This window comes from Benincasa hispida, chromosome 6, assembly GCF_009727055.1.
Source record: "Benincasa hispida cultivar B227 chromosome 6, ASM972705v1, whole genome shotgun sequence".
Taxonomy (NCBI): Eukaryota; Viridiplantae; Streptophyta; class Magnoliopsida; order Cucurbitales; family Cucurbitaceae; genus Benincasa; species Benincasa hispida.
In genome coordinates this window covers 8909969-8936732 of record NC_052354.1, presented here as the reverse complement: position 1 = coordinate 8936732, position 26764 = coordinate 8909969, and the positions used below count along the sequence as shown (strand labels likewise).

General features: G+C 34.5%; 1 protein-coding gene across 1 annotated transcript; it reads right to left on the bottom strand.

Annotated features, from left to right (window-relative positions):
* Window positions 1-17906: 17906 nt before the first annotated feature.
* LOC120079825 (ABC transporter B family member 19) lies at window positions 17907-24678 on the bottom strand. The gene is made up of 10 exons (XM_039034241.1): window positions 24122-24678; window positions 23960-24014; window positions 23707-23882; window positions 23255-23455; window positions 22631-22890; window positions 22222-22538; window positions 21912-22135; window positions 21008-21827; window positions 20675-20916; window positions 17907-19380 (listed from the first exon to the last, which is right to left on the bottom strand). Exons 1-10 carry the CDS (start codon window positions 24368-24370, stop codon window positions 18172-18174), a joined length of 3753 nt encoding a protein of 1250 aa, XP_038890169.1. The 5' UTR covers window positions 24371-24678; the 3' UTR covers window positions 17907-18171.
* Window positions 24679-26764: the final 2086 nt, after the last annotated feature.

Sequence of the window (26764 nt, the reverse complement as noted above, 5' to 3'; positions counted from 1 at the left end):
CGATCAATGCAAACTTCAGCTCAATGAGCTTGAGGAATGGTGGTTGAACACATACAAGAACAACAAGCTCTACAAGAAGAAGACCAAACGTTGGTACGACCAACGCATTAGTAAGAAAGAGTTTGTTGTAGGCCAAAAAGTTTTATTATTCAATTCACGATTGCATTTGTTCCCAGGAAAATTAAAGTCAAGGTGGTCAGGACCATTCGTTATCAAAACAATCTTTCCCCACGGAGCAGTAGAGTTGACGTGGGAGGATGGCACAAATACGATCAAGGTAAATGGGCAAAGAGTGAAGCCTTACTTTGAAGATGGTGTAGAACGACAAAAGTCATCCCTCGTATTACGCGAAGCCAATTGAGGCTTGCGTCGAAGCATCCCTGCGTTCACATTGACACTTCTTCTACCTTCATTTCTTTTGCATTTTGTATTTTATGACTGCGTTTGTGTTTACTCTGATTGTTTGTTGTCTTTGCGTTACGTTTTAAGTTGATTAATGATTGTTATTGATTTCTTAGTTAAGAGATTTATTTTTTAAAAAAAATTGTGTACAACCAGAAGAAACTTAGGATGGGAATAAAACTGATGTGTTGGACTTAAGCCAACGCATGGCCCAAACCGAAAGGACGCATCTCAAAAATACAAAAACACTCGATTACCTAGAAACCCTAGGCACATCCTTTCGTCTGCTTAATAAATGAGGATGTCAGACGCCACCTGACATCACCACGTCTTCTCCCACTGACCTCTAAAACGCAAACCTTTGAAATCTCTTTTTCTTCCACCTCCTTCAATCCTACTTCAAAAAAAAATCCTAGCTCTCGAAGCTTTACCGCCTCTTCGATCAAGTTCGCTACTCGAGTCAGCCTTCAACAACAATTTCTTCAGAATCCGATAGCTAAGACCAATAAATGAGCTATGGAGGTGTATTGCCGGTAAGTTTCTTCTCATCTTCTTCTGCTTTAATGTCGCCCCCACCAAACCCTCGCCGAACCTCATAAACCCCTTTTCCGACCAAGACTACGGCAAGCCTTCCTCCATATCCCAGCGACGGTCGAAACCCATCGAAACCACCATAAATCCCAAAACCTCTAAAACCCATCAAAAACCCAAAACCTCCGCCAAACCTAAATCAAGAACTCCCACAAAACCAAGGCGGCAGCGCCCTTTTTCCTCCGCAACTGTCAAGAAATCCTACACACAGCCCGCCCCACCACCATTTATTCCAAATATTACGCTGGTGGGTGTAACACATGACCCTATTCTCGCTCATCTCTACATCGCACCATCGCCTGCAGTGTGTCCACTGCCCCCATTATCCATCCAACCCTTAGCCACCATTTACCCTATTGAAGCAGAAGGAGCTACCAACCCCTTCAACCGACTTCACCCATTGTCATTTCATCTCCCGGGTCGCCGCATACCCCATCTGGCACCCCACCAATCACTCCTGATTATAACTTTAAACTTTGAAGAATCGTTCTTCAAGTTAATCCCTCGATCATACTCGTTCACGAGTGCGTCGAACAAGTCACAAACTCTCCTCAAACAGCAGCAAACAGCAATGAGAAACTCGAACCAAAAAGAGGACACTACCACTTGGTGACCTTGGTATTCTCGGTGTTAGAATCCAGGAATGGTGGGCTCTGGCTAATTTTGGTTAGAGGGAAGTTTGAAGTTGGAGGAGGAAGACAATCGAGTAGAAGGAAAAGCTATCGCATAGCAAAGTCTCTCTTTCGTTTAGAGAAAATGAGACTATCACCTAGGCTCTGAAAGAATCGTGTAGTAGTTCTCTAATCGTGTAATGCTTGTTTCCTAGAAAAAATTAAAATTACATTTTTATTTATCTCACATTTGCCATAAAATCAAATAACTCCCCACTAAGGGTGGTTAGAGAGAAAAAGTTTTAATTATCAAATAATTAATAAATTATAAATAAATATGATAACTAACTTATCATATTATATTTATAACCTATAATTTTAATATTGCATCATATACAATATATAAACCATAGTTCTTTTTCTCTATTTTGTGGCATTTAATATAAATCTTATTTATATTAAATTTAATAACTATGAATCTTATTCATAGAATATATATTTGAATCATATTCAAATATTTGTTCCTCCAATTAAATAATAATGTATCAAATACATTATATCAATTATATCATATATGATTGAATTAATTATACCATATATAATTAAATTCCCTCTTATTAATTTTAACATTTCAAATCAACCCAAAATCATATTGTCAACTTAAATTCATTGAGCTACCAAGGGGACCTTACGGACTTGTAGCTTGAAGCTCCAACAGTACGTGAATAACTGATTAAACTCTTTAATCACATTATCCACCATTCGTTAACTGTCGGGCACTCCACTAAAGACCAACATTTGCACTCTTCGCACTACAAATATATTTCTGTATCCATTGGATATAACAAATCAACAGTACGATAACCCTTTACAAATTGCTCGTAAATACAACTAGGCTAAATTACTGTTTCGCCCCTATAGTTATATCTAACTCCTTAAGTACCATTGATCCCTCTAATGAACAATATATCATAGTTCCACTATGACTAAACCACTCTCGGGCCAAGAGAGGATATGGCGCCACATTGTTCAAGACCCAGAATCAACCCTTAAGGGAGCAATTTATCTACTTCCCCTGCTTCGGAGAATGAGTGAATTTCATCTTGTGTAGCTGAGTTCCCAGCTCCCCAATCAGATGAATCCCCAAAAGTAAGCTTGTTGAGTCGACGATCTGGCCACTCTCACCCATAAAAATCAAAGGATCGCCCTCATAGGCAAGAGTTCTCAACTTACTTAAGATTAAGGTCATGTTCAAAGCCATAATATTTGATCGCAGTATCAAACCTTATATTCCAAGATCGAGATGTTTGTTTCAGTCTATAAATGGACCGATTCAGCTTGTAAACATTTTGCTCTTGACCTTGGACTATGAATCCTCCGGGCTGCACCATATAAATGCTCTCTTTAAGATTGCCATTCAGAAAAGCAGTCTCGACATCCATTCGCCATATCTCATATCATAATATGAGGCAATGGATGGGAGGATTTGGATAGACTTTAGCATGGCAACAGGCGAGAAAGTCTCTTCATAGTCAACTCCCTTTACTTGGGCATAACCCTTTCTCGGTAGTCTAGCCTTGAAGGTTTGCACCTTCCCATCAGCACCTGGTTTCCTCTTGTAGATCCATTTACAACCTATAGGTTTAACCCCATTAGGTTGATCTACAAGATACCAAACTGAATTGAAGTACATAGACTCCATTTCGAGATCCATGACTTTGATCTATTCATCTTTGTTAACATTCTCCATTGCTTTCTTATAAGACAGTGGATCCTCAACTTTGCCATCAGCTACCATGGCTAGGATTTCAGTTAAACCCATATAGCAAATAGGTGCGTTTGCAACCCTCCCACTACGTCGAGGTTCCCTCAACACTTGAGGTGGATTTGATCTACTAGATGAATCTACGTCAACAACTCTTGTTGAGGTAGTAGGCTCTTCAACAACTCTTGGTTTCTTTGGAAAGCTCATTCAACACAACTTTACTGCAGGGCTTGTGCTCCCTTATGTGGTCTTCTTTCAGAAAAATAGCGTTTGTCGATACAAACACTTTATTTTCCTTAGGGTCGAAGAAGAAACCACTTGTCATTCCTTTGAGGTAGCCTACAAATAGGCACAATTTTGAACGAGATTCTAATTTCTTAGGATTTTCCTCAAGCACATATGGTGGGCAACCCCAGATTCTGAAATGACGTAAACTAGCTTTACAACCATTCCATAACTCCAAAGGTGTTCTAGTAAGACTTTTGGATGGAACACTGTTCAAAATATATGTTGCAATCTCTATTGCATAACCCCAAAACGAGTCAGGTAAGGAAGCATAACTCATCATAGACCGAACCATGTTCAACAGAGTTCGATTTCTCCTTTTTAATACACCATGTTGCTGAGGTGTACCAGGTGCTGAGAGTTAGGATACAATTCCATGTTCTATTAAATAGTTTTGGAATGTCAGATCCATAAAATCTTCACCTCGATCAGATCGAAATGTCTTTATTGTTTTACTTAATGTATTTTTCAACTTCAGCCTTGAATTCTTTAAACTTTTCAAAAGATTCAGATCGAAACGTCGCATTAAATAAACGTACCATATCTTGAATAATCATCAAAAGTGATGAAATATTCATAACCTCCCCTAACTTTTACATTCATCGAATCATAGAGGTATGAATGTACCAGTTCTAAAGGTTCTTTGGCTTTGTGAACTTTTCCAGTAAAGGGTCTTTTAGTCATTTCATGACTCACACACAGGTAAAGAATTTTTTTTCTAACTCGCTTAGAAGTCCATTCTTCACCAATCTCTCAATCCTATTGAGATTGATATGTCATAATCTTATGTGCCAAAGTTGGGAATTTTCTTTAGGAGAAATTTTAAGTCTTTTATGTTGAGTTATCGCAGTTTTAAACATTTCAGTGTTATGGAGGACTTTAGTTGCTAACATTCTTAGCACATAAAGGTTGCTTTCCAGTTTCGCATAACAAATATCGACACCATTTTTTAAAATAAACACTTTATTTACATTGAAGTTAATAAAATAAGATTGTTCAAGTAAACACTTTATAGAAATTAGGTTCCTTTTTAAACAAGAAACTACATACACATTTTTTAGTAAAATGAATTTATTCTGTAAAGTTAACTGGAGACCTCCCACTACCACTGTCGAGATGACGTGCCCAGTTCCAATCCGCATTGTCATTTCACCAGTATCAAGTTGCAACTAGGAACTAATTCCCTGAAATGAAGAACAAACATGGTTTGTGGTGCTAGAATCTATAATCTATGAAGAATCATCATTCTCCACTAAACATGTTTCCAAAACAAGTCAATCATATTTATCTTACTTGGCCTTCTTCTTTTTTTTCTAAGTACTTGGGACAGTTCCTCTTCCAATGTCCCTCCTGGTTGAAATGGAAACAGATTTCTTTTGCAATCTTGGCTTTCTTACCCTTTTGGGCAGCAGCTGGTGGATTAGTTTTCCCCTTTCCATCTTTCTTCTTCTTCCACTTTTTGGTGCCAAAAGAAGAAGGTACAGACTTGGTCCCAGAAGTCGAACCTCTGTGAAACTTCTTAGAGGATGAAGCAACATTTGTCCCACCCTTCTATTCCTAGCTTTCCATCAAGAACTGGAAGGTCTGTAGCTCATTGAGTAAGTTGGTTAGGTTGTAGTCAATCCTATTCAAAATAGCATTACTACGGAAGTGTAGGAAACTTTCAGGTAAAGATTCCAAAATGAAGTTGACTTGGCTAGCTTCATCGATGAAAAACCCATTCATCCCCGCCATGTTGAAGTGGATCATCATATTAAGAACATGTTCTTGAATAGATGCCCCTTCTTGCATACGGGCATTGAAGATGTGTTTGAGAGCATCATGCCTGAACTGTATGGACGATTGTCTGAACATTTCCCTCAGACACTCCATGATCTCACGAGTTGTGAGCATGGACTCATGCTTCTTGGCCAAAACTTCAAAAAGACTCGCCAAGATATTCGCTTGGGCCTTTTCGTTTGGCTGTGTCCAACGCTTGTATGTTTCTCGAACATTTCGAGCAGCATTTGGAGCTGGAATGGGTGGACAGTTCTCCATCAGGACAAAACGAAGGTTATCGATGATAAGTAATGTGTTGATCGTGTTTTTCCATGAAGTGTAGTTTTCTCCCGTTAATTTATCAGCAGCGAGTAGATTTGAAGTCGCGAAAGTCATTGTGAAATAAATTTATTGAAACCATACAAGTTATTTATTATTAGCTTATTTGCATTAAACCAACAAGAAAACCAATCAATTTTAGCAAAATAGTCTAGTGTACCCTAAGTGACAACTATTTTACAATGATGTTTCAGTGAAGGAGGATAAAAGTCACCGTAGGGTGATCAAGTGCCTATTCACTAAAATGAGACATTCTCAACCAACAGACAGAACAACTCCTTGTTACCGTCACTATTAGTCACCATTGTTCGGTCTAGAATTTGTTAAACTCGATTAACAATTCTTGTAAGTGTAACCCCTCATTTTAGGTCCTAGAGTTTCGCCCCAATGAGCCAACCTAGGGAAAACCCGATTGGGACATGAAACTAAAGCAACCCTATCCATTGCTAAAGTTTGAATAAAGTGTCATGCAAAATTGTCATCCTTTAGGGGGATACACACAGTGCCACGAGGCCATGCATAAAACTTTACTTCAAACTAATTAGAGATATCGAATGATGTGTTGTCACACGTCCTACTCCCACTTACTATAAACACTCTCTCCATTTACCTTGATATTGATCTATACAAATGCCACCCGTAGCGAGACACCCATGGTGCCTCAAGGTAGAGTATAAATCTCACGGTGTGAACTTTAAGGAGAAACGTGAAGAGCATGAAATGAAATATCATATACCTCATTTTCCTCCCACTGAGCATTTTACCTAGCGTTAATTAACTTAACAAAATTCATCTACTAATTTTATCAAAGTGATTGTTTAATTTGCCCAAAAACAACACTTGCCTTTGGATAGTTAAACAATTTTGATTAAGATTCATTAAACTCTTTAATAAACTTTAATCAAACTTGCATACTTGTAACGAAACTATCTAATTCACCTTTCTAGGTAAGTTTTTAGGTAGGGGTGTTACGTTTCCATCAACTTAAATACCTCAGCCTAGATAGAACTCGCCTTAGACAAAAGGTCCCTTAAAGATACATTTGTTATATAGTTAATATTTTATTAAAAATAAATTTAATCCTATTAAACCAATTAAAAGATTAAACTTATATTTCTAATCTCATTAGAAATGTGATCTTAGGTCTATCTGAATCATGTTTTAAAACAATTTTAAAAGATGATTTTAAACTAAGGTTTGTATGCAACTCTGAATTATTGATTTTAATTTCTAATTTCATTTTTGTTATAACAATTATAAGAAAATAAAATAAATTAAAATCATACATTGCAAGTAAAGCATACTTAGGTAATTTTATAACAATTATAAATTACCCTAAAGTGGTGACATGCTTCATGCAATTTCATTTCATTATTAACATATATAATAATTATATACTAAAGTAATGAAATTATTAATAATATACTTTAAACATACATTCATACTATATATTATAACTCTTATAATATAAATGATGCATGTATATGTTATTAATGCATGCATGCATATATTAAATCATTTATACTATATGATGCATAAGCATGCTATAATATTAAAACATGCATCTAAACATATATTATAACAATTATAATATAAATGATGCATGAAATTAAATGCATAACCTATGGTGGGAATTTATACTATATGGCATACAATATGACATATAATATTAAAATAATCATACATCACATGCATAATTTAAAGGCAATTAATGGACTGGGATTGGGCATCTGAAACAAATAAAACCAAACTAATACAAAATAAGAGTCGGCCGGTTCAAAACAAGTGAACCGAGTCTTGAACCGTTCGATCCGAATCGCCCAGCAATGATCGCCCACATCCAACGCATAGCAACAATCATCCAATGGCACGCTTAGCCATGATCGTATAGTGCTATCGTATAGCAACAATGCACAGTGCTATCGCATAGCAATGATAGCACAAATCTATCGCATAGCAATGATTGCGTAGTGCTATCGCATAGCCACGATCAAAACAATGATGAAAGGAGAATAAACAGAGAAGCAAGAATGCAAATAGCATAGAACAATCAAAATAATGTTGAAGACACGCAAACATTTGAAGAGAATTTTGTAGAAGATGCAGAATAAAGCGAGATAGCTGAGCAACCTGAATGAACATTGAGAGTCTTGGCGGCACCTGATACAGCTCAACAATCAATATGCATTGTTTATCATTAAACTACAAGTCTATTTGAATTGAAAACCAGGCTAATTCATTTACTTCGTACTTTTAATGGTCTTTCAAATGAAGATCCGCACAAGCACCTCAAAGAATTTTAGGTTGTATGCTATGAGATGGGCCTCCATAGAGTGAAACAAGAACAAATAAACCTGCGGGCTTTCCCTTTTTCTTTAAAGGGTGCAGCAAAAGATTGGCTCTATGATTTGCTATCTGGGAGTGTTACAACATGGACAACAATGAAAAGATTGTTTCTTAAAACATTATTTCTAAGTTCAAGAGCTACTAGCATAAGAAAGGAAATCTATTGAATCACACAAATTTTTGCGAAACACTTTTTGAATACTAAGAGAGGTTTAAGCGTATTTGTGCTAATTTTTACCATCATCAAATTTCTGACTCCTTACTAATTCAATATTTCTATGAAGGTCTTTTGCCTCATGAAAATAGTACGATAGATGTTGCTATTAGAGGTGCACTGATAAATAAAACACCTAGTAAGAAAAAGAAGTTAATTTCCACTATGGCAGAAAACTCCCAATAGTTTGGGACTAAAGGATCAGGATCTGTCACATCCTCTATTGAGGTACATTAATTAAAATCTCAAAATTCTGACCTGGCTTCTGTTGTTAAGTAGATGGCACTGGATAGATCATTTCCACCCTCACTTTATGGAGTTTGCTCGACTGGACATATTATCGATGCGTGTCCTCAAGTCCAAAATGCCTTAGGAAGTTTAAATAATCATGGACAAAATAGAAGGCGAGATCCCTTTGGAAAAACTTACAAGCCGGGTTGGCGAGACCACTCCAATTTCAGATGGGGTAGGCAGAATGAACAAGCTCATAATAACAGAGGAGCTTCTTCAAGTTCGGGTATGTCTATCGAGGATATAGTAAAAATTTTGGCTGATAATAGTTTGAAATTTCAACAGAATAAGAAGACTGCTTTGGACCATATGGGAAACAAGATTTCCTAACTTGCCACCTCAGTTAGCAAACTAGAGAGATAATCAGAGAAGTTGCCCTTGATAGGAAAAACATGCACAAAGCAGAAGCAAACATAATCAATAAGCACTCTAATTACACTTAATTTGAGTTTAAAAGTATGCTTAAAACAATTTTTCAATAAAGAGGGTTTCATAGATATATAACTTTATAGAATCTCTTCAAATCTTTGCTGAATTCTACGAATTGGATCTCCAGAACTCTAGTAGACTATCAAGAAAGTCTTCTCCACTATCCTCAACCTTGGATTGAGTAGTGGAAACTCAAGATTGAGAAGTATAGGAGTTGGGTTTGGAAAGGGTTGAGAGAATTTGAGAGTAAAAGGATTTTTTCATAAAAAGTCACGAATTTTCAATTGCATGTCCTTCATAAATCTGATTTATAAAGTATTTAACAAGCTTAAACATGCGAGCACTTATATATTCAGCTAATTGCACCTCAATTAGTACTAAGTAAATGTGCAAGGTGTACAAAAATGGAAAACTCACTACCAACCTCAAATGTTGGATTTTCCCACTTTAAAATTCATTACTATTTAATTTAAAATTAAACTAAACATAATTTGAAATTCAAGTTTCCAAAAAATTGAATTTCTTAAAAAATGAAATTAATTTAAATTTAAATAAATAAATAATAATTTAATATTAAATATTAAATTAATAAAACACCTAATTTAAATATGAATCCATATTCATGTAATCAATATTTTAATATTTTAAACTCTCCAAAGAAACGTTTAATTTCAATAAAATCAAACATTTAATTTTACTGAATATAATTATCCAAACCCTAAATTGAATTTGAACATTTCAAATTCAAATCCTAATTCCAAATTTGAACACTTCAAATTCGCTCAATTTTCTAATCCAAGGTTTAATCTTTTACGAGCTGGTAGAGTGACCTTATGGACCTACAGATCATGAGCTCCAACGATTTAAGATTAATCAGTTAAACTCTTTAACCCGAATTAATCAATATTCGTTAACCACCGAGACATACCACTATAGCTCAATGGTTGCACTATCCTCACTGTAGATATATTTCTGTTCAGTTGATTTAACCATAATCAATAAATCTATCCTTCACAGGTCATTTGTATTTACAGTTAGTTCAAAATTACCATTTCCTCTGTAAATGCATCTTACTTCTTAAGCTCCCACTAATCCTCTATTGAAAAATTGGTTTATAGTCCAACTAATAAACCATGTCCCTCTCGGCCATGAGAGGGTGGGGTCCGTTTGTTCAAGACTAGAAATCTATACTTAACGGAATAACCTATCTGCTAATCCTAAAACGGATAGCAGCGAATTTCATCTTGCAAGACTATGTCCCTAACTATCTATCTGGTATTATCCCCAAAATTAGTAGGAATGAATCAGTACTTAAGGGGACTATGTCCCCAAAAACAGCATCTTCTGCTTCCACCATTTGAAGTTCACTCCTTCAAATCAGAATGGACGGTTGAGGTCAGATGTCATAATATCGTTGTTTCTTGTGAGGGTCATTATAGAATTGGTAGCCGAAACGTCTTAAAAATGTTGGAACCGGCCACCCTCCAATGGTGAAACTCAACAGCAGCAAATAATTAGGAATCGTCGGTCGTCAAAAATGTGGAACCTGCAAAACAAAAACTCGTTATGGATTGAGTCACGAATCTCGCTCTCTTTAAGACGTTTCGTGGCTCTATCCAGGTGTGCAAGCAAATCAACGGTATTGCCACGTCGTCCTCAGAATAAAACAGTCTCAAAAAGGTCTCGATCGGAAATGCATTGTCACCAAACGAAAACTCATACCGTTCAGACTGGTTTGCTCGAAAAACGATCAGAAAAATGTAAAATGGAAAAAGAGGTTGAGAGAGTAAAGAGTATTCTGAGATGAGGGAATGAATGAGATGATTGAGATGGTTGAAGGCTTGCACCTTAAACAGGAAAAGACGTAAACAATGCTCAGCCACAGAGCGTGCAGATCCACAAATTGTATGAAGCCACTAAACGTGTGCGCTAAAGACTTGATTGCGCTCATCTCGACACATGGAGCATTGAAAATAAGAATAAAATAATTAATAATAATATTTTTTTCCAAAAAATAAACACATGTCTCGCCACGTCCGTCCAACCAAACAGACGGTGGCGCATGTGTGGGATTTCTATCTTACCTACATTGGTCTATCTGCTCACTCTCTCTAATATGGGTACCCCTTGGAGCCGAAACTCAAGTTCCAAGATGGGAGTATATGAAGGAAAATTCACTTCAACCGATGTGTGATTCTCAAAAGCCATTTTTCTTTTTAAAACTCAATTTTCACTAACAGATCCTACTGTTGAAGTGGATGAAAGGGACAATGTGACGGTGGTCAGTGTGTGATCAATATGTGTGTTATTCTCTATATTTACCCATAACTTGTATACTCTTATGCATTTGATAAGTATGGTCGATACACCTATGTAAGGTATATAGATTAAATGTTTGTACTCATGCTCATGTATGTTAGAATATATACATATTCATAGGGTGCAGGGTTATTTGTGTACCTTGGTGTTTACACTTATATAGTGGATATTGCTCATATGTTTGTATTAGTGCTATTGTATGTTTGATTTAATTATATCCACATGTTCATAGAGTGGGAGGTTCCTCGTACAATTTTTTATATCTGTGTAAGATGTGGTAGGTTTGATTATATATACGCATATCCATAAGATGTGAGTCTCTGTCTACCTTGGTTTATACATATATATAATGGATATCTCCCATATGTTTGGGCTCGTGCTGTTATATTTGATTATATGTATACTAGTAGAACACACGTGTAATGCATGTGAAATCTATCGTTTTAATTAAAAAATTTAGAATATATTAGTTTTTTTTTAGCACGTAATAAATAACTAAGATATATGTTTGTTTTAAATTTTAATTACTAAAACATTTAAAAGTTAGATAATGGAACAATTTAATTACTTCTGAAAAGATCATCGACGTTATGGTAATGAGATTTAGTATTTCGTGGACTCTGCGTGATTTACGAATAGAGTGACAATCCAATATCTTCCTTTGTTAATTAAATTTTGTAAGAAATAATGAATTTATAGTATGTAACAAACCGATATTATATATAGTTGTGTTTTAATTTCCATAACCTTCTAAAAATTAGATAACTATATAAATTATTATAATGTTTTCATAGGATCATATCTTAGTTGTTTCATATGCACCAATTGTATCTATTCAACCTATAACTTAAAATTTTAAATATATAAAGATATTTCAGTTAAAAAAAAATTCCCCTTATTTTAAAAAAATGATTTTGTTGCTACTTATATTTCATCATGTAGAAGTGGGATTAATATTGAAATTAAAATTGGGAAGACTAAATCAATTTTACAAATCTCCCGTTCCCCAATTTTCTCAACGTATCTATCCATATCTTCATGTTCCCTATATTTTTTAAGACTTTCTACTATATCTCTCTTTTTCCTAGTTTTCTCCATTCTACTTTAATCGACTTTGCTTTTTTCTCCTCTACATCTTATAGTTTTCTCTTCCATAACATCTCATAAAAAATCAAAAGATTATTTGCTTCAAATGAATTTTATGGAAGTATTTATTAATATTAAAATACATTGCAATTAGATAAAACACAAATTTAAAAGAATGAAAAAAATGAACAAACAAACATATATGATATTGTAGCAAAAAAAAGATTGAACAAAATAACCCAAAATCCCTATAAGATCACTTCAAAAAAAACTCCTAAAATTCATATATCAAAATATCTAAAAATAATAATAGGATGCATGATATTGTAGCGAAAAAAACATATATGATACTATAGCAAAAAAAAATTGAACAAAATAACTCAGATCCCTGCAAGATCACTTTCAAAAAAAACTCATAAAATTTATATATTAAAATATCTAAAAAATAATTGTAGGATGCATGATGGTTTCTTAAATCTCTACAAAATAGAGTGTGATAAAGTAAATCAAAATACCTATAAAAACAAATAGTGAGAAAACAAAATGAGGAAGAAAAAAACAATTCCCCTACTAATCATCAATTTCCATCCAACTAAAAATAAAGTTGAAATAAAATTTAGAGGCATGAGTAAATTATATTTTCATATATATTTCGATAGATTCAATTTCTCCATAAAAGGAAAAAAGATATCTCAATGATACACTTATAAATAACAAGGAGACATTAAAGGAACAAATAACCAAAACTGAAATAGTTTTCAAAAAAAATTATATCGGCAAGACATTAAAAAAGAAACTCATAAAATTTATTATCTTGGCAAGACATTAAAAAAGAAACTCATAAAATTTATTTATCAAAATATCTAAAATAAAAACATGATGGCTCCTTAAATTTCTCCAATTCAAACAAAATAAATAAACTCCTAAATCAAATCTCTCCAAAACAAAAAAAAATGCAAAATACAAAATTAAACAAACAAATATAATCAAATGTGATAAAGTCAATCAAAATGAAAAACAAACAATGAGAAAAACAAAATGGAGATGAAAAAAGTAACAATTTTACAACTAATCACCAATTTTCATCGAACTAAAAATAAAGTTGACATAGAATTTTGAGAAATGAGTAAATCATACTAAACAAATTCAATTTCTGTAAAAGAAAAAAATATCTCATTGATAACTCTGACTGTTCACAACCACCATAAACAAAATAGATGTTAAAAGAACAAATTCAAAATACTTTTCAAAAAAATTATCCCGACAAGACTTCAAAAAAAAAAATTCATAAAATTTATTTATCGTAAATATCTAAAGAAAACTGTAGATGAATGATGGCTCCTTAAATCTCTACAACTCAAATAAAATAAATAAATCCCTAAATCAAATCTCTCCAAAATTAAAAAAAAAAAAAAAAAAAAAAAAAAAAAAAAAAAAAAAAAAAAAAAAAAAAAACCCAAAACAAACAAACAAAACTCAAAGATATAAAGTTAATCAAAATGTCTATGAATACATAGAAACAAAATGAGAAAGAAAAAAAAGTAACAATTTCATCACTAATTACTAATTTTTATTTAACTTAAAATAGTACTTTCATATGTTGACAAATGTAATTTCACCGTAGAAAGAAAAAAATTCTCCTATTGATAACTCCGATAGTTCGGAACCATTATAAACAAAACAAAGAGATATTAATGGACAAAAGGACAAAATCGAAATAGTTTTCGAGAAATTTTTCCTGTAAGATTTTAAAAAAGAAATTCACAAATTCATATATATAGAAATATCTATAAAAAAAAAAAAAATTGTAGATGAATGATAGCTCATTAAATCTCTACAACTCTAGACAAATTAAATAAACCTCTAAATCAAATGTCTTCGAAACTAAAAAAAATCCCAAAATCCAAAATTAAACAAACAAACAAAAATCAAATGTGATAAAGTTAATCAAAATGCAAAACAAAATAAGGAAGAAAAAAGTAATTAAAAATGAAGTCAAAATAAAATTTAGAGGAATGAGTAAATTACTGACTTTTGAGAAATCTTAAACATTATTTTTGGGATCTGATGACTTTTAACGAATAAATTGAAATAAACTAATTTTTTTTGAAACTTCTCTTTCTTAAAAAATTGTTATCATTGTTTAAAAAATATTTTAAGTGGAGAAAAAAAAATTAAGAGAAAAAGGACAAAAAAAAAAAAAAGAATAAAAACTCTAAAAAGAAGTAAAGACAAAATGAGAAGTTAAAAGATTCTTCTCATTTTACCTATTTTAATACAGTAGAGATACACATATCCATAGGGTTGAGACACTTTGGATAACTTTATATGACGGTTTTGAAGAACCCTATGAAATTAGAAACTGAAGTTAAGGGCCAAAAATGTTTGGAAGTGGGAACTGACTAAATGGAGAATACAAATAAATAATCTCAACTCGCAATATAATCCCAATTTAATGTTAAAAAAATCTTTATTTGAAAATGTAGCTCCCTCCAAAGTTAGAAAATATAAAGAGATGAAAACTGAATCGTTCATCTTTTCTTTATATACGATCGAATCACGCGGTTAAACGATGCAAGACAATCTCATTGTTTATCTTATCGTACTAAGCGACGGAGTCTTGGATACTAAGCTATAGTGGCATCGCCTACCTTATCGTACTAAACGATGGAGCCTCGAAAACTAAGCGATAGTGATATCGCTTACCTTATCGTCTACCTTATCTTGCTAAGCGATCGAGCTACGAAAACTAAGCGATAATAGTATCGTTTACCTTTTTCGTACTAAACAATAGGACGTTGGCGCGATAGTAGTATCGTTTACCTTTGTCGTACTAAATGATAGGACGTTGGCGCTACACAATGGAGGCTATCGTCTACCCTTTCGTTGTGCACGATGGACTCTAGCCGTTTAGCTGATCGTTGTACACGATGAAATCAATTTACTAAGCGATAGACAGAGTGATGTTGGCTTTTGCCTCTTCGTATTCTGTATCACATTGAAAAGGGGCAGCATGCCCGATTTATACATTGTTCCCTATTTTAGGGATTCAAAGAATTGAAAAAATTATATACTAAACAACTAATAAAATGAGGACATATGGTTAATACATAAAGAAGGAATATTTATTTGTTATCACCGATCCTTATTAACCCATTTGATTATTGAACTTTTTTGTTTTGTTCAGATAGAATCGCTACAAATATGGTTGGTGGTAACATTTTATAATAATATCAAGGTGTATGCATAAGCATTGTTTGGAATAAACAAAGCAAGATGAAGAGGAGAAGGGGAACAAAAAAAATTTCCTTTTACATTGGGCTTTAGACTTTAGGTGGGCTTCCAATTGGACTCTACAATTCAACAATAGTGATATGTGCTATTGGGTAAAATTAATAAGAGTTTCTTTTTTTAGTAAATTGAAATTTGGTAGTTATAGTCATTGATATTTTCTAAATAAACTAAGTAATTATTATAATCGAAATTATAAGTTTAGTTTTGGAACATTCGAGATTGCTTTCGATAACTCTTTAGACTATCTCGTGATAGTGATCATGTATCGTTTTCAAGTCGCTCTCCGAAATTTCATTGCTACTAAGCCTTTAGATGGCTCTAAAAAAATGTGAAGAAAAGAAAACCAATGAAGGACATTGAGACAAAGATTACAATATTAATTTGGAACTTAATTTCAATGACATCATGAATCAGAAGAAGAAAAACAGTTGGATAGAAATTTCAGTGCTTTATGGCATTGCTTTTTTGATAGATGAAAGACACACACATGTATGTGGGACATTTTTTATTTTAGTTTATTTTATTTATTTATAAAAATTCATGTGGGACATTGGTGTTGAAGTGATAAGTTTTATTCAATTGAGAGCTTTTTACAAAGGAAAAAAAGAAAGAAGCAATTTGATGTAAGTAGCAAAAAGTAGTTCAAATAATATTTAAAGGAATGCCTTAAACAGTGTGTTGGGCTTTGGCCACAGCCACTGCCACTGCCCTTCTTTTTGAGCTTTTAGGTGTATTTGATGATGTCAAGTGCTGGTGATGGGGTCCTTCCAACTTTCAACCCCAACACTTTCTTGAGCTTTAAGTCTAATATATAATACCCATCACTTGCTTTTGCAATAATTCACCCCATCTTCCTAAGCCACTTAAAAGTTGGTTTATTCTGGGTTTATAAGTTACACATGAATGAACCGATATCACATCCGAATGAAAGAGATTCTAAGGATATGAAAGTATGGTTAAGAAACACTTAAAAAGAATTGAAAGTTACTACTTATACCAATCATGTGTATCTTCTTTTTCAGTGGCTTAATCATATAAACTCAAAAGTTAAGAGTGTTTAGCTTTGAGCAATCATATATTGTGTGATCTTCAAGGAATTTTACTAGGAAGCATATGAGTGAGGATCAAGCATGAAAATACCCAGGTTGATTTGTGGGGATAGTCTTCACTCTTCACTCTTAGAAGTAGTTCAAGATAGGGGTGTACAAAAAATCCGATAATCCGAAAAATCTAATCAACCCAATCCAACCTCTACCGTTTCGGTTGGGTTATCAACTCATTTGGGTGGGTTGGGTTCAAATATATAAAAAAAATTTATGAGTTGTGTTAGTTCATAGGTTCAACTAAAATAACTCAAACCAACTCGAACTTATTATTAATTTAAAAATTATATTTTTCTTACTTACGATACAATTATATATACATATATTTATTTTAATTTTATTTATTTATTTATTTATTTATTTATTTATTTATTTTAATAATTTATTATCCAACAACTCTTAAAAATAATCTTTTCTAAATTACATAACATATATTGAAGTTAAATGGTTACTCTTAATTGAATATAATGAAAATAATTTAATGAAGTTTTTACAAATTAACATTTTTACTTATTTTAGAACAAAACTTTAATAGATGATTTGAGTAACCCAAACCAATCCACTCAAATGTTTCATGGTTGGGTTGGGTTGGATTTATTGTCTAATAAAGGTTATTAGGGTTGAAACAATTTGAACAATAATTAGATTAGGTTCAAAAAGTACTTCGACTCAATTCAACCTAACCTATAAACACCATTAATTCAAGATTGTTAGTAATGCACATAAATAGTGATGCCATTAGGTGTCAAATCCAATTTCTGAATGATAAGTGTGAGATGTAACAAATTTGAATTTTGATTATTATAGATTTAGATTCTTGTCCTTTGCCTTAAATCTATATGTGTTTCTGCGCTCTTCTCATTTATTTAGTTTGTTATCATTTATCCCCATGTATTTCATAAGTAATGATGGTACAGGCAAAAACACTATTTTGGGAAAAAGGAATACAGTAAGTTAGTCTTATCAGTTCTAAAAAGGCAAATTGGATATAAGATTTTGCTTTTCTTTTTGCTTTAGGATATATTAAAAGATGTGGGGAATAATAAAGATAACTTGGTAGACCAAACAGACAATTAGATAAAAGGGGTTCATGCAGTGCACCATAATTTTCAATTATAATAAGATACTTGCCTTTTTCCCATTGGAAATGGAGCAGTCAACATGATATAGAATAGATTGCACATTCCAGATTGATATCTACAACTAGAAAGAAAAAAGAAAAAAGAAGGATGAAAAAGGAAAAAAAAAAAAAACATCATCTAAAATGGGACCCCAAATTTGGTTTAACAACCAACAACCCCATGTTGCTCCATAGGAAAATTTTGACCCTCACCCCTTTCATATATGTTGGTGTTGCAGCTGCGACAGCCTTGAGTAAGCCCCCTCGGCTCGGCTTATCAGCTCGTTATGGCTACCTTGCTCGACAATGCGCCCGTCTTGGACCACGCCAATGCTGTCCACTCCCCTGATTGTGGACAGGCGATGCGCTACGACGACTGTGGTTCGGCCCCTCATGAGCCTTTCAAGAGCCTCTTGCAACATGCACTCGGACTCAGCGTCGAGGGCGCTGGTGGCCTCGTCAAGGAGTAGGATTGTGGGGTCCTTGAGAACGGCCCTAGCAATTGCTATGCGTTGTTTTTGGCCACCAGATAGCTGAACGCCTCTTTCTCCAACTGGTGTCTTGTAGCCATCAGGCAGTCCACTTACAAAGCCATGTACATTGGCTGCTCTTGCTGCCTCTATTACTTCGGCCTCTGTTGCTCCATCTTTTCCATATGCAATATTGTCAAAAATGCTGGCTGCAAATAAGGCTGGCTCTTGCTGTACCAACCCAATTTTCAGCCTCAAGGATTGTAAGTTCAGGCGTCGAATGTCCTTCCCGTCGATCATAACTTTCCCGGCAATCGGATCGTAGAATCTCTCAATCAAGGCAATCACTGAACTCTTCCCTGATCCACTGGCTCCAACCAATGCCTGGCTCTGGCCAGCCCTGATCCTCAAATTAAGATCCTTAAACACCATGACATCAGGTCGAGACGGGTACGCGAAATCAACATGTCGAAGTTCAATTTCCCCACGAAGTGTCTCAACAGTCTCTGCCTCAGGATCATCAGGGTCGATCCTCGTCGAGCGATCAAGAATCGAGAAAACAGAACCAATCGATTCGCCGCCCCTAACGATCTCAGGAGCAAGACTAACAGTCTCCGCCACAGAATTGGCAGTAACAACTAAGACAACAAAGACTTTAATCACTTTGGAGAATGTTGATCCACCATTGCTGACCAAATGAACACCATACCATAGAACTAGAGCTTCAGAAGCATATAGAGCTAGCTGCGAAATACCAAAAAGAACCCCCGCCGTTTGGCTCCGGCGGAGACTCTGTCGCTGTGGCACACGAAGCTCATGGCGGAACAGAGAAAGAATCTTGTCTTGTGCATTGAAGGCAGCCACTGTTCTGATATTGCTCACACCTTCCCCTGCAATCATACTTGTCTTTGCGTGGGCCTTTGCAGTATCCCCAGCAAATCCTTTCAAAGAAAGTTGCTGCAAATAAATAACAATGTTCAACTTCGGTCAATTAAACTCATCTCTAATTTATATTAGCATAATTCAAATCATGCTCAACTAACAAAGCTGTGTTTGATGTATGAGTTTCAAACAAATAGGGGTCTTTTTTTTTCCTAAACATGGAAAAAGGAACTATGACAGAGACGTTAATAAGTTGCAGAAAGTAATGTCCTTTTGCAATCAATCGTAACTTTCACTGTATTAGAAGCATGCGCAAATTTTACACTACTGTTCAACACAAGACAAATGGTCAGAGATCAGTACACTAGTTTGAAAACAAATCCCATTTTTCGGAACCCCCTCTCCATTAGATTTAATCACTTCAAGAGAAATTACCAAAAGACGACAATGTATAATGAAAGTCGTCAGTCACAGAACTATGCAGCAAAAATACTATACTATACCCTTTTTTTTCATGGAAAAATGTGAAGAGCTAAGTTTGAAAAGTTTATATTATATGAATGAAGATCACGGGGAGTGAGAATTTAGCTGCAGTTTTTCACATGGGGTATCTGGCAAAAGCCAGAGGAACCAGAGAGAGCTCGGATTTCAAGGGAGAGAAAGATGGTCAAAACTTGAAGCTTTGAATCAGAAAAAAAGAAAAACAGAGCTCATAAAAATACTGCAAAGATGCAGAAGAATCGGTGTATGTCTAAAAACTATTAAAAACAGAGAAACCAAGACAAAAATATATATATACATAGGCATTGGGCTCGAAGAAAAAAGCTTAAACAAAAACAAAACAAAACCCAGAAACTTTCTATTTGAAAAATGAAAAGGGGGTGAGAAATTTTTTAGTAAAGTTTGAATCTTGTTGGAATTTCGAAGAGGTTTCCTCGGTTGTTTTGTTTATTATAATATTAAAAGCTATGAACTTTAAGACTTATTTCTTTAATGTTTATCACTGCAAAGTTTTCAGAAGTTAGTGCAGCAGAGCAGGCACGTGCAGAGCACAGAGATGGTAAGAGTTAAATATTTCAGGTTCTTTGTCGCGTAATTGAAGAATAGGACTTAGAATTGCAGTGAAGTTAATATTCCAAGAGCTGTAAAAAGCAAAGTTCAGAGAATCTGACCTATTTCTTCAAAATTAAATTTCACTAACCGCAGCTACTTTTTAGACGAGGGTCAACACATGCAGTAAAGCACTAGCTTTCCAATGAACAACTTCCTTAAAAAAACTAATTTTTTTCATGTGGGTTGTTTTAAAATGCTTTGAAATGGAAATTAATGGAATTTTGGGAAGTGGGTTTGAGTTTTCTTTTTTGGTTACCTGAGCCATGTTGGCAAGAACTAGTAGAGGGAAAGCTGCAAGGATGAGAAGAGAAACTCTCCACTCAACAATGAATGCAACTATGAAAGAAGTGAAGAGCGAAGTCATATTTTGTAGTATCACTGATATTCTTTCAGCAATGGCGGATTTTACATCAGCTGCATCAGTAGCTAATCTTGCTGCTACTAAACTTGAGTTGTGTTCTTCTTCATCGAACCATCCCACTTCATTCCTCAATATCGCTATATATATAAAAACAGAGGATTTTATATATTTTGATAATAAGGGCTTATAAAGACTTGTGAAGTTTGAAGATAATTGATTCATTTTTACCTGCGAGCATCATTCTTCTGACTCTGGTAGTGAGATTTTCACCCATGATTGTAAAGAAATAATGCTGAATTAGATAAGCTACTACTGCGTAAACCCCAATTCCAATGTAGATGAATACGAATTCCTTAATTTTCCTTTCCATGGCGGATGAATTTCTGTAATAGAAGACCTCGATCATGTTACTCATGACAATGGCAAATGTTGGACTGATGAAACCAGAGAGAACAGACCCAACAGCACCCATTATCGAATACGGCCATTCGGGGCCGTTTAGTTTAAGAAGACGAATGAAATAGCCATCTGGGGCAGGGTTTTTCCGGTCAGTTTCGGCGTTTGAGACCATTTCGATTCTGCCATCGGCGCCGGTGCTATAGGAATAGCTCAAATTCCTGAGGCTGCCGGAGCGGAGGCTTAACGATTTTGTTGATAACGAATGGCTCAGTCGTGAAGATCGTGTTCGACGGGTCGACGGGTTTGAGAATTCTCTGTTTCGAACCATTTCTTGGAATCGAATTAACGAGGAATAAGCACCGGATTTTGCGATTAGTTCTTCGTGAGTTCCTGTTTCGACGACTTGGCCCTGTTGTATAACTGCAATTGAATCGACATTTCTTATGGTTGATAATCGATGTGCGACCACCACCGTTGTTCTTCCGACCATTAAACGGTCTAAAGCTTCTTGAACTATGCTCTCTGAGCCTGCATCGAGCGCGCTGGTGGCTTCATCCAGGAGAAGGATTTTGGGATTCTTCAACATAGCTCTAGCTATGGCAATCCTCTGTTTTTGGCCGCCGGATAGTTGTAATCCTCTTTCGCCCACCTGGGTTTTGATTTAAAACTTGTTATGTTGTGGAAAAACAACAAAATTGTATTGAATTGAAACCCATTGAGGGATTGAACTAACTTGAGTGTCGTAGCCATTGGGGAGCAACGTGATGAAGCTATGAGCGTTGGCTGCAGCCGCGGCAGCTTCCACCTCCGCCGTCGTTGCATCGGGTTTGCCGTAGAGAATATTTTCGTATATGGTTGTTGCAAACAGAGCCGGTTCTTGATTCACTAAACCAATTTGATCACGTAGCCATTTCAATTGCACTGTCTTGATGTCTACATTGTCTAGTAAAACCTGCCCTGTTTTTGGAGGAAACAGAGGAAATCAGAACAATTCACAAGCTAGCTAAGTAATGTCTTGATTATATGCATTGGCTGTCAATAACCTTGATTGGGATCGTAGAATCTTTCAATGAGAGAGACAACAGTGCTTTTCCCAGAACCGCTACCACCGACGACAGCCACGGTCTTCCCAGCTGGGAAGAAAATGGAGAAATCCCTGAAGATCATCACATCAGGCCTGGATGGGTAGCTAAAGGTTACATCTTTGAACTCAATGTTGCCATTAACTTCACCCAAACACTTCCCATCTAATGGGTCTTGAATGATTGTAGGCCTTTGCTTGATAATCTCCATCAATTTATACCCTGCTGCTTTCCCTTTGCTGAATGCTCCCAAATTGGAAAACGACTGCCCCAAACTCCTATAGCAGTACACAAACCCACATTCAGAAAACAAAAACTTGGATGTTGTTGTATGGTTAAACTACAGTTTTTAATTTCTCAAGAGTCTTACATGCCACCAACGATGGCGGAGAATATAGCAGTGAAGGCTTTGCCGCCGTCGGACTGGCCGTTTCGGATGAAGACTCCAGCATACCAGAAGACAAGTGCCCAAGACATACAAGCAATGCCATAAGTACAACCTAGACCCAACCCTTTAGCCATTCCTGCCTTGTACCCAATTTTCAATGTGTTTTGAATAGAATCTGAATAGGAATTCAGGGCTTTGCTTTCCCCAACATAAGAGTAAACAGTTCGAACTTGAGCAATCGCCTAAAAACAACACGTTTATGAAACATATCATGCTATGTTCTTGGAAGTTTTACAATGAAAAAACATGCCATGTGATTCTACTTGAATGAACTTTACTGTGGGTTTGACCGAAAAAGAAGAAAAAGAATCAAACTTTGAGTAACATTTGGGAATGAAGATTACAATGAAATTAATAACAAAAATGTTGGTGATAAGTTTGTTTCACAGGAATAAACATCATTATGACATGTTGCTAAGTACCAAAGCCAGGCTGGTGGATTTTGAAAATGCTTTTAAAGATCAAAGGCAAAACAGAACAGTGAAAACAGAGTTCAATCTTTAACATTACACCCAAAATAGAAAAGAAGGGGCAAAAAAGTTTCACCTGTTCGGCAATTATGCCAGCATTTGCATAGGATTCTCGACTCTTTGAAGTAAGTCCAGTGAGAGTATAAGCATATAAACCACCAGCAAAAGCGATTCCTGGAATTACTGCTATACTCAGAAGAGCTAATCTCCATGCTGACACAAAACCCACCACCAATCCAGCCAAAAACGTCGAAAGATAGTGAATGAAGTTCCCCACCTAAACAAAATCAAACCCCAATTCAATAAAAAGAAGAAAGATTCTGGTTCATGATCTAGAATCACTGTATTAATGGCTAGGCAGAAGCGCATGTTAAAACTTATCTTGCTAATTTGCGCATATTGTTTTAATTAATGAAAATAGCAACTATCCAGATGGGCATTTTGCAGAATGAAGTAATCTGTTTTGCCCCCACACTAGCTACTATTAGATTTTCTCCATTTTAGAAAGAAAATTTTTGAAAAAGTTACCTTCTCACTGATTGCATCTTGTACAAGAAGAGTGTCTGTTGAAACACTGAAAACAACATCCCCCGTTCTGGCATCAGTGTCGAAGAATCCAACATCTTGTTTCAAAACAGCTTCTAAATACTTCTTTCTCAATGTGCTCACTTGTCTCTCCCCTGTGTACATCCAACATGCGATCTCTGTAGAACAACAAATTTAATCAGCTCTGTTTTTTGGGTTGTAAAGAGGGGAAAAACAGAAGAGTTTGTTTACTTACCGGCGTATGATGAGAAACAGACAATGAGACCCAAGTAGACAAAATACAGAGCATACTGCAAATTAAAGAAAACAAAACAGAGAGGAAAAAAACCAATCGGATCTGAGATCTAAAGACTAGAAGAATGATGAAACAGAGAAATTGAGATGAAATTGAGAAAACCTTAGAGACTTCAGCTGTCATTTTGTGAAAATCGGATTGGTTTTTGCCGAATCCGTTAACCATTTCACCGAAAAGGAGGAAGAAAACAGGCATGGAAGAGCCGTGGATAATGGCACCGAAACTGCCAAGGATCATGAGAAACCAGTCGTATTTGTCTGCGAAAGAGAAGAGTTGGTGAAAAGGAAGGCTCTGTTCCTTCTTCTTTTCGGGTTCGGGTAATGCCTTAGGCTCTGCTACTGGTTCCGCCATTGGAGGCTCCAAGAAAAAACCCGATCGGAAACAGAGACGAGAAGAAGAAAAGAGAAAAGGGTGTGCGATGAATCAGTCAAAAATAAGACATGGGCAATGAGAAGGGGAAGAAGAAGAATGGAATTTTAGGCATTGAAGAGAGATCTGAAGGAAAAATGAAGTGTGAGTTATGGTTCTATCAGTCTATAAGACTGAGCTCTGTTGTTTGGCCGGAGAAAACAGGGGAAGAAGAGAGAGAAAGAGGAAGTTAGAGTGAGAGTCAGAGCAGTGGTCAAAGGTTGGAGAAGACGAGATTTGAAGGAACAAGTGCGTGGGGAGAATGGATTCTTATAGAGAGAGATGGGGACATTTTTTTAAAACTCATGTTTGTTTTTTTTGTTTTTTTTTTATTTTTTTGCTTAATGATTATTTATTCTCTAATTTCATAATTTTTAATTTAATCCCTATTGTTTTAAGAAATTACATAGTTATCCATTTTATATGGTTGAATATGTGAGAGAGATCAATCTAAAATTTCAAGCATTTCAAATATGTAACTATGATCAAGAGGAAATTGAATTTTCGGACTTATAGAAAATAATTACCTTCTAGAGATCTTGTAAAGTAAATTTTATCCTTAATTTACAAGTTAGTTTTCATTTAATCTATATACATTTTTTATTCCAGCTCAAATTATATTCAATTAACAATCTAACACACTCTCAATTTATGATGATATCGATATCTAGAAGAGCGTTATGGGCTCTAAATTGGTTATCATAGTCAAACTATGTTTGAAATGTAGACTATTTTAATCTTAACGGTAAATTATAATAATTTTTTTAGTACAATTGGAGGTAGGAGAATTCGAACCACAAATCTCTTGATTACTAATACACTCATATGTCAATCATATAATGCTTGATTTCACTTAGGTTATAATAGTTAGAAACATCAATTATTATAATTGAAGCCTCGAACCTGAGATGGAATATAATAGTCCACTCCACCAACTTCAAGTTGGTGGTCCAAATACTTTCTAAATTTTAATTTTATGGATATGTCGATAAAATATCGTGTCAACGAATATTTCTATGTGTCAAAAAATAATAATTGAATTAATAATTGAGTTGTTTTTACTTTTAAATTAGGCAAACCAACTTGTATTATCATTCATATTTAGATGTATTTTTTGTGGTTAAAATCACTTTTAGTCCCTAAACTTTCGTACCAGTAACAATTTAGTCTCTAAACTCCAGTTTGTAATGATTAGTCTTTAAACTTTCAATTTTGTAACAAATTTAGTCCTTGAATTTTACTATGTAACAATTTAGTCATCGTACTTTAAATTTTGTAACAATTTAGTTCCTACTGTAAAAATTGGTGTTAAGATTTAATCAGATTTATTGCATAAATAAATCAATAAACTAATTAGAGACTCGATGTTTTATAAAATACAAAGTCTATATCACAAAAATTGATGTTAAATTTTGATAAATTTTTTTACGTTAGGGTCTAAATTGTTACAAGTTTGAAAGTACAATAGTTAAATTATTACATAATAAAGTTCAGAGATTAAATTATTACAAAATTAAAAGTTTAGGGACTAAATCGTTACGAACTAAAATTTAGGAACTAAATTGTTACTTTCATGAAAGTTTAGGGACCAAAAGTTTTGTTTAACCTTTAGTCCCTAAACTTTCATGGAAGTAACAATTTAGTCGTTGGATTTTGGTTCGTAACAATTTAGTCCTTATATTTTCAATTTTATAACAGTTTAGTCCCTGAAATTTAGTATGTTACAATTTAGTCTTTGTACTTTTGAAATTATAACAATTTAGTCCCTCGCGTTAAAAAAAAATCATCAAATTTAAATGTCAAATTTTAATACTTTATAATGTAAACTTTGTATTTTGTAAAATATTAAGCCTCTAATTAGTTTAACTGTTTATTTACGCATGAAAAATCTTAACATTAATTTCTATAATAGGGATTAAATTGTTATAAATTTTAAAGTTAAAAAACCTGAGTGTTACATACTAAAGTTCATGAACTAAATTGTCACAAAATTAAAAAATATAGGGATTAAATCGTTACAAATCAAAATTCAGTCATTAAATTGTTATTTATATGAAAGTTGAAGGATTGAAAGTGATTTTTAAACAAAATACTCCTATTTACGTACATATATAAAAGAAAATAGATCAAGTTAAATATAATTTATTGTGAGGTTAAATTGTAGAACTGTGATGACGTGTTGAATGTTACATTGATTTAGTTCCGGTTTTTCCTCTGCCATGCGTTTTCGTGTACACTCAATTCCCCCTTCCAAACAAATCATTTTGGAATTGATTCCATCTTTTCTTGGTAAAATGAAATCCTCTATATATAAAAAAATAAAATTGGCTTGTATTT

Bases quoted from the DNA above. Each gene is read 5' to 3' on its own strand.
- LOC120079825 (XM_039034241.1), bottom strand. From the start codon at position 24,370: ATGGCGGAACCAGTAGCAGAGCCTAAGGCATTACCCGAACCCGAAAAG. The intron at 24,015-24,121 runs GTTTTCTCAATT...TTTAATTTGCAG, and splicing joins TGACAGCTGAAGTCTCTAAG to TATGCTCTGTATTTTGTCTA. The intron at 22,891-23,254 runs GTGAAACTTTTT...TGTTGTTTTTAG, and splicing joins CTGGCATAATTGCCGAACAG to GCGATTGCTCAAGTTCGAAC.